At 43.6% G+C, this 13,462-nt stretch overlaps 1 protein-coding gene across 4 annotated transcripts in view; it reads left to right on the forward strand.

The window, feature by feature from the left end:
• Nucleotides 1-13,462, forward strand: part of PDK2 (pyruvate dehydrogenase kinase 2) — an 89,557-nt gene that overhangs the window by 47,896 nt on the left and 28,199 nt on the right. For all 4 annotated transcript variants that reach the window (XM_069237818.1, XM_069237817.1, XM_069237820.1 and 1 more), the window contains 2 exons: nt 4,101-4,172; nt 8,687-8,871. In XM_069237818.1, coding sequence (XP_069093919.1) covers nt 4,101-4,172; nt 8,687-8,871 — 257 coding nt within the window. The remainder of the gene's footprint in view (nt 1-4,100; nt 4,173-8,686; nt 8,872-13,462) is intronic.

Here is a 13,462-nt window from a genome sequence, read left to right on the forward strand (position 1 = left end):
GTAGTATTTTACTATATGGGCATGTTAAACACACCAGTACATGCTCTATCTTTTAAATATACTGCACCCTGCCCATGGGCCTGCCTTGGGCCTACCTTAGAGGTGCCGTACAGGTAATAAAAGAAAAGGTTTGGACCTGACAAGTGAGCACATTTGCCAGGTTGAATTGGTAGTGCAAAACTGCACACACAGGCACTGCAGTGGCAGGCCTGAGACATATTTGCAGGGCCACTCGTGGGTGGCACAATCAGTGCTGCAGGCCCACTAGTAGCATTTGATTTACAGGCCCTGGGCACACATGGTGCACTATACTATGGACTTACTAGTAAACTAAATATGCCAACCATGGAGAAACCAATATCTCATAGATTTTAGAGAGCAAATGCCCTTTAGCACAGGTTAGCAGTGGTAAAGTGCCCAGAGTCCTAAAGCCAGCAAAAACAGGTCAGAAAACAAAATAGGAGGAAGAAGGCAAAATGTTTGGGGATAACCCTGCAAAAATGGCCTGGTCCAATTTGCCCCACTCCAATCCAGTCTACCTCACCCTAGTCCAATCTACCCCACTCCATCTCAATTCATCCCACCACAATCCAACCCACTCCAGTCCAGTCCAATCCACCCCAATCCAGTCCTGTCCAATCTACCTCACTCCAATAGTATACACATCACCCCAATCCAATACGCTGCAGTCCGATCAGCCACACTCCAGTGCGATCTGCCCCACTTTCTGATCTGATCTGCCGCACTCCAGTCCGATCCGCCCCACTCGAGTCAGATCCATCCCACTCCAGTCCAACTCGCTCCACTCCAATCCACCCTACTCCAATCCAACCTAACCTAATCCACCCACTCAAATCTCAACCCACCCCACCCCAGTCCAATCCAACCCACCCCAATCCAACTCACTCCAGTCCAACCCACGCTACTCCAGTCCAACCTACCACACTTCAGTTCAACCCAGTCCACCCATTCAAATCCAACCCACCCCAGTTCACTCCAGTCCAACCCACCCTACTCCAATCCACCCCCACCACCCCAGTCATCCCACTCCAATACAGTCTACTTTAATCCGCCCACTCCAGTCTAACCCAGTCCACATTAATCCACTGTACTCCAGTCCAATCCACCCAACTACAAACCAACTAAATCTACCCCTTCCACTCTACCCACTCAAATCCAATACAAGCTGCTTCACTAACTGCACTCATTCCAATACACCACAATCTACCCCACTCCACTTCAGTCCACCCACCCCACCCATAGTCAGTCAACCTCAATCCAATTCACCACACTCAATCCAATACACACCTCATGCCAATCCAGTCCACCTCACCTCAGTGCAATCCAACCCCGTCCAGTATACCCCCTCCAGTTTACCTCACCTCAATCCACCCCATCCCTTTTCAATCCACCCACCCTACTCCAGTCCAACCCACCCCACTCCAATCCACCCCACTCCAGTTCAGCCCACTCCAATCAGCCCAACCCACTCTAATGCAACCCACCCCAATCCAACCCAGTCCACCCACTTGGATCCAGTCCACCTCACTCCAATCAAGTTCACTGCTACCCAATCCATCTCAGTCCAGTCCGCCCACACCACCCCTATCCATCCCACTCCAATACAATCTACTTTAATCCACCTCGCTCCACATTAATCCACCCCACCTCAGTCCACAATAATCCACCCTACTCCAGTCCAATCTAGTCCACATTAATCCACCCTACTCCAGTCTAATCCAGTGCACAATAATTATCTACCCTACTCCTGTTCAATGCAGCCCACAGCAAAACATCTTCATCTACCTTACTCCAGTTCACCCCACTCCAATTCACCCGACTCCAATCCAGTCCTACCCCACTCCAGTCCTTCACAATCCACCCACTCCAGTCCACCCCACCCCTCTCCAGTCCACCCCACCCCTCTCCAGTCCCCACCGATCCAGTCCACACCACCACACCCCAATCCAGTCCACTCAATCAAATCCACTTCACTCCAATCCACCCACCCCAAATCCGTCCACTCTACTCTTGTCCATCTCACTCTAATCTAGTTCACTGCATTCCAGTCCAATCCACCTCACCTAAGTACAAATCTCCCCTACTCCAATCCACCCCAATCAAACGCACCTCACCCCAATTCAATCCACCCCCTCAGTCAACCCATTTCAATCCACTCCAATTCACCCTACTCTACCCCAATTCACCACACTCTACCCCACTCCAATCCACCTCACCCCACTCAAATCCACCCCACTCGACTCCACTCCACCACACTACACTATACTCCAATCCACCCCACGCTATCCCACTCCAATCCACCCCATCCCAGTTCAGCCCATCCCATCCCACTCCAGTCCAATCCATCCAGCATACCCCAATCCAAACCAGTCCATCCCACTCTACTCTTATCAACCCCAATACAGCCTAATCCTCCTCACTCCAATCTACCCTACTCCAATCCATTCCAACCCACTCCAGTCCAATTCACTCCACCCCAGTCCTATCACTCCAGTTTAAACCACCTAATGTAAAAGTGATTTGTGGCAGCCCATCGTATGACTCTTACACCCCTCGGGGAAGTCATGGTGGAAATAGATCGTGCCCCGTACTCTCAATTACACAAGTCTCATACATGTAATGACAAGCAGAAGCATATCTTGGTTAAATAGGGTTTACTGAAGCAAATGCATTCTATGTAAAAAGGCATGAAGTGTGATTATAAGGATGATGAAACCAGGCACTATTACAACGGTGAGCAAGAAATTAAAACATAGAAACAGTCCCATCATATTTGTCACAGTAGTATTACTAATATTCCTACACACACTGCTAAGATTCCTACATGAAAGCATGTAGCAGTGATATCCCTAATCTGCCCATCTAGTTGCGGAAGTGTAGCGTGTGTTGTAGGTAAAGGAGAGGTTGGTTAGTCTGCTGGAAATCCTCCTCCGCGACAGAAGAGGAAGCTCCAAGTTTCTGCTGAAACTCCAAAGGCGATGGGCAGCATAAGAGGACAATCTGACTGAATGTCCCCTCTAAGAATACTAAGGCAGCGTAATGTTGTATAATAAACATTGTGTTATTCTAGGAACTGCCGTGACATGACAACAGATCCCTTTCTTTGTAAGGAAGGCGCACTTTACTCTCTGAACCGGCAATACTTGGGAACCTATCATATGTAGCCTTGATGCGAGCACAGAATGAAATGTTGTGCAAAGCAATGAATAACAAAATTCTGCAGAGAAGGACAATAGATAAGAATAATAAAACATCACCACTAAAATAATGCCTTGCTAAAATAATAATAAAAAAAAAATGCCAAGTGAAGGGTCACAGGCCTCAGACCTATGCTAAAATAGGCAAAATAAGTGTATGTGCCTAACAACTAACCTCGCGACAGGGTGAGCTGGCGAACTAAGGCCGCTTTACTTGTTTTGGTTCTGCCTTCTAATTTACACATTCCATGCCTTTTTGTTTTATTTGTGTTTAGCAGTTGCAATTTTTGATGCATTGGGATAGTTCTCCCATTACCTCAAATGTTGTAATTTGACTATGTGGTTGAAAAGTGCTTTAATGCTCCTGGACCATGCCTGCGCTACATAAAACCACAAAAATAAAATTTAAAAGTCTGTTACTACGTAGTGTTCATTGCAAAAATGTGTCTTTATGGGGCATTCAGTGCCGCTTTGTGTGCCAAAGGCTACTAAGACAAAATGTGCTAAATAGAGCTTGAAACTTGAACCGAAACATCCCCCAGTTTCAGTGTAAATTGAGTTTGTTTAATCTGCTGCTCACAGTGTTAATGTTGAATATGATACTTTTCTAGCATAACGCATTTCAAATAATATTTTCTAGTAGCTTTGCTTGTACCATTTTGACCAGTACGTTTGCTTACGAACTCAAAGATAGGTGAAGTGGTGGCGTGCTAAAGCTCTCCAAGGCACCCTTAGGCTGCCACATATGTCTAAATCATGCATCTGGTATAACTTGTTGTCCAATATGTGCGTGATGACCACCTTTTAACCCTCCTCTCCTTTTTGTCTCATCTTCCTCTCTCCTATCTCACCCTCTTACTCTCCTCACTGCACCCTCGGCAGGTATGTTCAGAGTTTGTTGGACATCCTGGAGTTTCTGCATAAGAGTCCAGAGGACCAGAGCACTCTTGAACAGTGAGTGGAGTTCTATGTCTTATCCAGTTATGGAAATTGATGCATGTGTCATGTTGTGCCAAGTCATGTGGAAACACGGGGTCAGGTCGATGTGTCAAATTTGGTTATGGCATCTCTAAACGCAACCTTATGTCATGCAGATTTGTACTGGGCACTATCACCATGGAGGGTATCCTCGCACTTAGCAGGTGTGAGTCTAGGCACCCCTAGGACCTAGTGGGACTACTCAAAAAGCCAGGTCTTCAGCTTCTTTCAAAATTCAAGAAGTGAAGAGGCTCTTATCTGTAGCAGCAAGTTACTCTACCTTTTACAAGCGTTGTAGAATCTGTTAGGTTTGGTTTTCCTTATGTGTGGGATTTATGCAAGTAGTAGTCCGGATGAGCACCGGTGTCTGGAAGGTTTGTTGTAAGCGTGATGCGATTGATATCAGGTCACGTAATATCCAGTTCCTCATTTGTAACAAAGAAGTACGAAGGACCAGTGGTTATATTAGGATTCAGACATAGCCAAATTCTGACTTTCTTAGTTTTGATTTCCGCACCCTGTATATCCCAGTCCCTTATCTCTTTCTTGCAGGTTATTTTTCTCCTCTGCTTTCCCCTTTTATCAAAGTTTCATCTTACTCTTCTTCCTCATTTGTCCGTTTTCTGCCTGTGCCTCTGTTGTTTAGAGTCAAAGTTTGAAAATAAAAAAGAAGTCCTTATTCGCAAAATTAACACGGTTGCCCAGCAGCAGAAATCACTGCCACAAATTAGGAACTGAATAGTAATGGTCTTAATGCAGGCTAGGTTGTCATTGCAGGCTTTTTTCAAGTTTTGAGTACAGGTTTGATCTCAGGAATGGCTGTGTAAAAGTGAGTGGGTAACGTTATGTCTTGTTAAGTGTTGAGGAAGTGTGGGAGATCAGTGCAAGGGCGTGTTAAAAAATTATTGATGCCTCGGACGACTCGTGATGGCCAGGTGTGATGTCATGGCAGGTGTGTCAAAATATAGGTGCAAGTATAACGTTGTCAGGATGCATCGTTGAATTTAGTGTGTGTCGTGAGCTGTCTGATTTTGATAAAATCTGTGCTGTAAGTGCATTGTAATGAGAGGCCATATTGAATTCTGTAAACGTAGTGGTGGTTTGCTCTGGTGTAATGAGGTACTTGAGTGCAGGTTTGTTTGGGGGTCCCTCAGAAATGTGTGATTGTAGTCTGCTGATGCCTATAGCTTGTCCCTATGTGCTCTTGTCTGAGAGCTAGCGATAAGAGGACTGCCAGTACTGTTGAGTGCTGGCTGAAATATTTTGGTGAAAAGTCCAAAATAAGTCTGCAGTTAACTAACGGGTTCACCACGTTGCCGTGAATGTGCTCTGCAGCGTGAGTTCTTTGTGTTTTTGGTGGATCTTGGGTGTTTTCTTCGAATTACACTGTGAACCACGATCAGTTTGTATCATTTTGTTTTATGCAAACCATGAAACTGGTACCGGAAACAGAAAAATGTTGTGCATCATCACGGTGTTTCACTACTGGTGCTCCAAGAAAACCGAAAATAATTACATTTGACCCAGTCCCAGACCTTGTCAGAATGGTATGGAAAGGCGTGGCTAGGCGAGGGTGTTGGTTTTTATCTAATGCCTGTGTGATGTTGCCTAAGTATACAATAGGGACATAATAGATGTGCTGTTATAGTGCCATTCTCATGAGGTGTATGAGTATATGTACGAAGAGGTCTGTGAATGCAGGTTTTACAACATGGCTGGGTGTTATTCCAGTAGGTATGTCTTGATGTGGTTGGTCTGGGTGTATTGGTGTAATAAGGTCTGTGAGTGCAGGTTTCATATTAGGCCTAGGTGAGAATCGGTCTATGAATGTGATGATAATGATTGTATGCCTAAACGTGAAGAAGTCATTGAATGTTAGTGTGAAGCCATGCTGCTTAAGGCTCTTGGAGAGCAGTCCCTTTGGACTATCTCTTTGTACCTTCCGATTCAGTCGTAGGTTTTTAATTGTATTATTAATTTCTCACAGTGCTTTTTTTTTTTACTTCTACAGAACAGATACTCTTTGTGCAATAACAGAAACACACGCTGAAACAAAAAAAGAGAAATATATGAGTGACGTTCAAACAAAACATAAGAAATATAGCCCTCTCTTCACTTCTCACAGATGTATAATTTTGTTTAAAAAAAAAAAAGGTTCTGTACAGTGAGTCGTATATTTCTCAGTTGGAAGTGTAGTGGAGCAATTTGTTTAATGTGTGGCGGATTGCTCTTGGACCCAGAGAGTGAAGTGTTTGTACTCACCTGATATTTATCTGAGGTGCTTGAAGATATTCACTGTTCTTGTTGAGCTATTACTTGAAGCATTTCTATTCAGAGGTTTATGATTATGGATGACTCACTCTGGTGCATTGACAGTCATTGTCCTAATGAGACCTGGATAATCTCTGCGGGTCGAAACATCGGCACAACACCCTTGGTTGACTTTGGATTGAGTCCTTTAGAATATCTTGGACACAACTGTTGACAGGATTCTTTTTGTTGCTGGACTTGGACATAAACCGTGCCTGCATACATTTATTTCTACAATATTACACTTGAGCACCGCACCATCTGCACTATACCAATCATTGTACAATGCCGTTTTTGCCTAAAATATATAGTTTGTGTGTTGGTGTTCCCTGTTTTTGTTCAAAGAGCACATGTTCTACCGAAGTTTAAAAAAAAAAAGCGTATGTGAGAAATGAATAATATACTTTAATACCTTCAATGGAGCCACCCTGAAAATTTAACCCACAATATCGGTGGCACAGAAAATCGAGCACAAAATATCAGAAAAAAATATTGACTGTTAAGCAAGTCTAGATTTTCTCTAGCTAACGCCACATATATGTATGTACCCAGTGCTTATATGTTCAAGGTGCGTAGATGTAGGAATAGTACATCTGTGCTTCCATATATGCACTTACCCTTTCCCCCTCGATATTCCATCCTTGATACTGGTATACCACGATATTGTTGGTGTGTCTATTCAGTGTAACTACTTTTTAGAGTTAATTTGAAAGGTACAAAGGAATACTTAGTCCAATGGGCCCAATCGTTTTCTAACGTGACCAGTAAATTAATGCCTCGGGTCTGTGGTGACAAGGAGTTGTCTTTGTTTTTCATATTCTATGTTGTGATCTTTGAACATAGTGGGTATAGCTGAGTGACGCAGATATGGGAGAACATTCGTGTATTTCACTAATAATAAAAGCTTACTTAATGCTTCAGAGAAAACTTATGTCACTTCTAAGCCTTGCTAATAATAGTTGTTCCTGTTACTCGTTGTGAAGCTGCTCAGTTTACTTCTTTTGGAAGGACGGAAGGATAAGCCAATAGCGCTAGGTTTAGAACTCTGCACACCAATGGACTTTTAACTCACTGAGCAACCCATCGCCCTCAAAGAGGCTTCTGAGTACAGATCCAGTATTAGGCACAGGTGTCATTGTACAAGAGTTTAGATACGATATTATAACTTGGTTTATTAGTTTAGGTGTTGTGTTAAACCTCGTTCTTGGCGTTAAAATATGACACCATGCCTTCATGTGTTACGAAAGGTGTTTGTAATGTATGTATATTTACTGTCGCCTGGCACAATGCAGTGATATTACAAACAATTATTGTTACAGACCTTTTGATAGTGAATATTATATACAGTTTTCTGAGCTCGCTGGCCAAGAGAGGGGATAAGTGGGGTTATCGCAGTGGTGGTTTGGATGCTCTGATCATTAAGGTTGACCTTAAGAGGGGGGTCCACGCGGAGAGATAGTTTGAACTAGGGTTTCCGTGTTGAGGGCATTGCAGCAGAAGATCGTGATAAGCCCAAAGTAGCTATTTGGAGTGGGTCATAAGGTGGCTTTGGGCAGGGAAGTGTTATGTGCTGAGCACATCATTCATTGGGAGGCGGCAGGAAAGGTTCCTTGCGAGGTGGTGGAGTGAGGTGCCATAGACAAAGATGAGGAGTTAAGTCTCCATTTGTGTTGTGTGGAGAGGAGGGTGTTTGCCTTTGGAGGTTGAAAAGCAAGTAGCAAAGCTAAAGATTTTGCTGAGAAGGAGTGCTGTTGGACGTTGATCTATGAGATAAAAATCCATCTTATGATCAGGATGTTGGTAATGGATATGGTAGATTGAAAGTGTTAGAATGAGCTGATACACTCATGGACAGGTGGTGGAACCTGGAAGGAGTGAGCTGAGGAAGAATTCTAGACTCGTGTTTGACTTGAATTGCCCTCGAGGTTCCCGTTTGAGGAGGGAGACAGGTCATTAGATTTCAACCTTGAAGGGCAGAGGAGGGAGTAGTGTGCCACCCTCTGTGTGATTGCAGTGAAACGGTCAGATTGTAGACCGGAAGTGAGACTGAGGGATGAATAGGAGAAAATTGTGTGCTTGTCTCTGACATAGAGGTGATACGAGATGAAGACGAAGTTGCAGAGGAAAACGGTTTGTAGAGAGAAAAACTAGACCAATTCCATCTCCTTACTTTCTTCAAGGTTCACAAATGCCCTCATCACCATCAGGAACCGGCACAATGATGTGGTCCCAACTATGGCCCAGGGGGTCATTGAGTACAAGGAAGCCTTCGGCGCTGATCCAGTGACAAATCAGAATGTGCAATACTTCCTGGATCGCTTCTACCTGAGCCGTATCTCCATCCGAATGCTGATCAACCAGCACAGTGAGTAAGAGTGTTTCTTAACAGAGAGGAAACATCCCAGAAATTACGAGGGATGGAGAAAGGCAAGCCCAGAAATCTTCACGCATAGGACGAGTGCAATAGAGAAGGTAATTTGGATCTGACAATATAGTGTGTGGGTTGCATATATACCTATTGTGCATCTCATAACCATAACTTCAAACACCACCCAGATTACATGCCATATGTTAGAAATGTGCCACCGTAGTTTACTATGCACCATGCACCTTACAGACGTTTACAAAACCCGCGACATGGTAATTTGTACATGGAGTCGCAAAACACTATGCATGAGTGAATTGTACAGTCCAAACCTAGTCAAAAGCCAGAGGGGTGCTGCACAGTGGCAAATAATGTATTGTGGATGCTCTAACTAGAAGAAAAGCCAGACCGTTTTAAAGGCAATGTCCTTCTTTTTCCACTACACGCCAAGCATCACTTTTGCAAGCAGTTACTTTATAGTCCGTGCACAGCATTCACATTTACAATAGATTAAGGCAGCAAACAGAAAACCTTCTTTAACTATAACCATCAGTTTCCCCTGAACTAGATTTACATGTGACCACGCACATCTGGGCGGTGCAAGAAGAACAAGCTAACATGCAAAAACCTTACACACATTTAAGTGGAATGCAGCACACGGCATCCTGAGGGAGATTAATCTGAGGTGGAAGCTGTATCCCAGTACATGGTGATCTTCAAGGTAAAGTAGAGAATGAGTCATTAAGACGCATGATGGAAACCGAAAGCAGGATATCGGAAAAAACAGCAGTTACTTCTAAGGACCAACTTTAAATGAGAGGAGTTTGCACAGAATATGATCTCCAACCAAATGAGCTACAGATAAATAACTTGTTCCGTACCTCGGTACCCAAAGCAAGTTAGAGGCGGTTCCTTCTACAGGGTGAGGAAGACTTAGCCTTAGCTTGCTGCCCAGCTGGGCCTGTGCTGGACTTCCAGTGGTGAAGACCTCACAGTAGGTCACCTAGCTGGACGTGTTGGTGAAGCCTCTGCCATTAAGCCCAGCTGCGGTTCTAAGCTTACCCAGGAGAAATGCAGAACATGAAGCCGGTTTTGCTTCAAGTTTGGCTAAAAAAACTCTTTGAAGGACGTCAGCCTCACCACCTCACAACACACTGGGGTTTCTGTCATACCACAGCTCTTGTACGGCAGTAGAGAATCCCCTTCTTAATGAGACACAATTCACTTATTTTCAAGATATTTTGTCTTCAGCGAAGTTTGCTGCCTTCACCCAGGTGCATTACCGCTTGTCTAGATAATGACTTTAGTTTCAAACTTTAACATAGTGGTCTAATGTGGGTTTTCTCTTACTCTCTGTCACAGCAGCATATCACTTTCTTTACCCTGGAAACGATATGCCATTTTTTCGATAAGGAAAAACTATTAATTCTTTCTTACAAATGGTGGCCAGTTACTAAAATTGTTAAAGATATTCCAGTCGAATTCTACGATACCATGTATGGTGTATTATCTCACTTCCACTTTTCTAGAAGCTGAGACTTTAAATGTCGTGGTGCCGGGCTTCACATCCACAGTGCCTGAGGGATATGATCACTAGGTTACATCTTGCCGTTTTAAATCGAACACCACTGAGTATGAGTGGTTATTTCTTTAATTAGTAACGTGTTTGAAGTGTCCAACCAAGGTGAATCGGAATTAACTGTCCATATGTTAGTGGTTGCCCACTACCAGTATCTTTGCCTTGTACATCTAGATGAGTGGAACAGGGTTGTTAAGGTGCTTTACACATTTTAATATTTTTGTATTATTAATTAAATATATATATAAATCTCCCCAGCTGCCCCCTCTGCTGGAAACTAGCGCCAGGGCGAGGTCCCCTGGACGGGACCTCATGGCATTCTGTTTTATACCCGGAGGACCATTTTATACCGCCCTTCGAGGCCTCCAAGACCCTATGTTCAACCGCACTTGAGACACTACTTTATCATAAACTCACGGCAACCTTCCCTGCCCCCGACTGTCCAGGCTCTTGAACACAAATTTACCAATCCCTTGCCGCACAAGCTCGTTACCCACTTGTATCCCACCAAGCAGTCCTTAGTACCGATGGCGTCACCAGTAGCTCGCACTGCCCAGGATATGGACATTAACTCTTCCCCCCAGTACAGAGTCCCAATGGTCTTATTGCAGTGGCCAGACTAAACTTCTCTTTCCAAATTACAGACTGAGGCTAATACATTTTAAGTTTCTGCCTCGTTTGTACTGCAACATGCTCTTTAAAATGGGACTTGTGGCGGAGGCCTGTTGCCTGAGGTGCAACTTGCCACATTCCTCCATCTTGCTTGGGGGTATCCCAGAGTGGCATGATTCTGGAAAGGGGTATTCTCCAGCATACATACAATAACTGGGCATGCCCTGTCGCACACTCCCCAGGTGGACCTCTTAGGCCCATGAAAGGCGTACCGGCCCCAGATCGCCGACTCGCTGTCATGCGCCTTCTTCTGGTCAAACGCAGAGTGGCCATGCACGGGGGCCTGGCAAGCCCGCTCGCACCATCGTTACCTGGCTACAGGATGTCACATCTTGCCAGGAACTAAAAACCATGCTTTGGGAACAGATGTTGGTGCGTTCCTGTCCCAAGGATATTTGCGAGCCCTTCTTATCCTTTAAGGCACCAGAGGGACTCCTCCATGTCCTTTCCTGACATAATTGACTCGGGAGGTGACCCTATACCTATATTAATCAGTTCCAAGATAACTTTTAAGGACATGATACTGTTGTCAAACAGGCAAAGGTACAACGGCAAGTTAGGATCAGGCTTATTGATCTGTTCATGGCTGATCAGACTGAAGTTGCATTAGTTGAACACGTGCATATGTTCCCACCGTCTCATCCTGCCCTCCAGGTTAGGTGTGTGCAGATGGATAAACTGTTTCATAGTGATCTGTCGCAGAAGTGCTCGATTTTATCGCCATTCTAAGGGTTGAACTGCTTGTAGAACGTTTTAATGTGATGTGTGATTATTTACACATGGTTGTTTTGCAGTTAATGTTCTCTGTCCATAAATGTATCATTGCCTCATTAGGCAGTATCCTAAAATAGAATTAAGGCAGTGTAGTCTAGCAGAACTCGATTTTGGCTAATGCACACATTTCAGAAGTGTCATGTGCTTTTCTAATGCCGGTTAGCTCACAAGTGACCTATCTCTTCTGTCCGATGAACAGCCCTGCATGAAGATCGAAATGCCCTTTGGTAGCGTTCCATATTGTGAATTAAAAGGAAAAGTATGCTATTGACTGTACCGTTCCAAAGCGAGAAAATATGAAAATACAAAACCCACCATTAATTTGTAACTTTATTTTTCTCACAGACAATTCACTAGGTTCGACATTTCAGTTGCTGGTAATATCATATTCGATGGCATGTGTGGCTGTAGTTACACATGCTCTACATAAGCTCGCCATCTATAGATAGATATGTATTGTTGGTATTGTTGACATTTTATATAAGTTAAGTGCCAGTACAGAATGAAATCAGCCTAATAAACATGCTTTAAGTGCCAACGGCAGAACAAAATCAGCCAGCGTGTGTTTCGCAGCTCCTCCGGCCACTTTACTGAGGCCACAAGAATCAAAATTATATAACAAAGCATCTGATTCACCACACTGGAGATGTAATAATGTTGAAACCTCAAAGCATCTGATTCACCACACCGGAGATGTAATAATGTTGAAACCTCACATCAAATGCAGTTTCTAAATCTCTTGGTCACAGTTGGTGAGGCTATGAGAAAAATCCAGTTTTATTTCAACATTAAAATGTTATTATTCTATCCTTAAATGTATTGCTTTATGTGCTCAATTAATGCAATATTAATCAGTTCAAAGATAACTTCTAAGAACATGATACTGTCACCAAACAGGCAAAGGTACAATGGCAGGCCATGATCAGGCTTACTAATCTGTTCATGACTGATCAGACTGAAGTTGCATTAGTTGAACACGTGCATATGTTCCCATCGTCTCATCCTGCCCTCCAGGTTAGGTGTGTGCAGATGGCTAAACTGTTTCACAGTGATCTCCTGTAGCAGAAGTGCTTTATTTTATCATCATTCTGAGGGTGAAACTGCTTGTAGAACATTTTAATGTGATGTGTGATTATTTACACATGGTTGTTTTGCAATTAATGTTCTCTGTCCATAAATATATCATTGCCTCATTAGGCAGCATCCTAAAATAGAATTAAGGCAGTGTAGTCTAGCAGGATTCTATTTTGGCTAATGCACACATTTCAGAAGTGTCATGTGCTTTTCTAATGCTGGTTAGCTCACAAGTGACCTATCTCTTCTGCCCGATGAACAGCCCTGCATGAAGATCGAAATGCCCTTTGGTAGCTTTCCATATTGTGAATTAAGAGGAAAAGTATGGTACTGACTGTACCTTTCCAAAGTGAGAAATATATGAAAATACAAAACCCACCATGAATTTGTAACTTTATTTTTCTCACAGACAATTCCCTAGGTTTTACATTTCAGTCGCTGGTAATATCATATTCGATGGCATGTGTGGCTGTAGATACACATGCTCTACAT

Source organism: Pleurodeles waltl, chromosome 6, assembly GCF_031143425.1.
Source record: "Pleurodeles waltl isolate 20211129_DDA chromosome 6, aPleWal1.hap1.20221129, whole genome shotgun sequence".
Classification (NCBI taxonomy): domain Eukaryota; kingdom Metazoa; phylum Chordata; class Amphibia; order Caudata; family Salamandridae; genus Pleurodeles; species Pleurodeles waltl.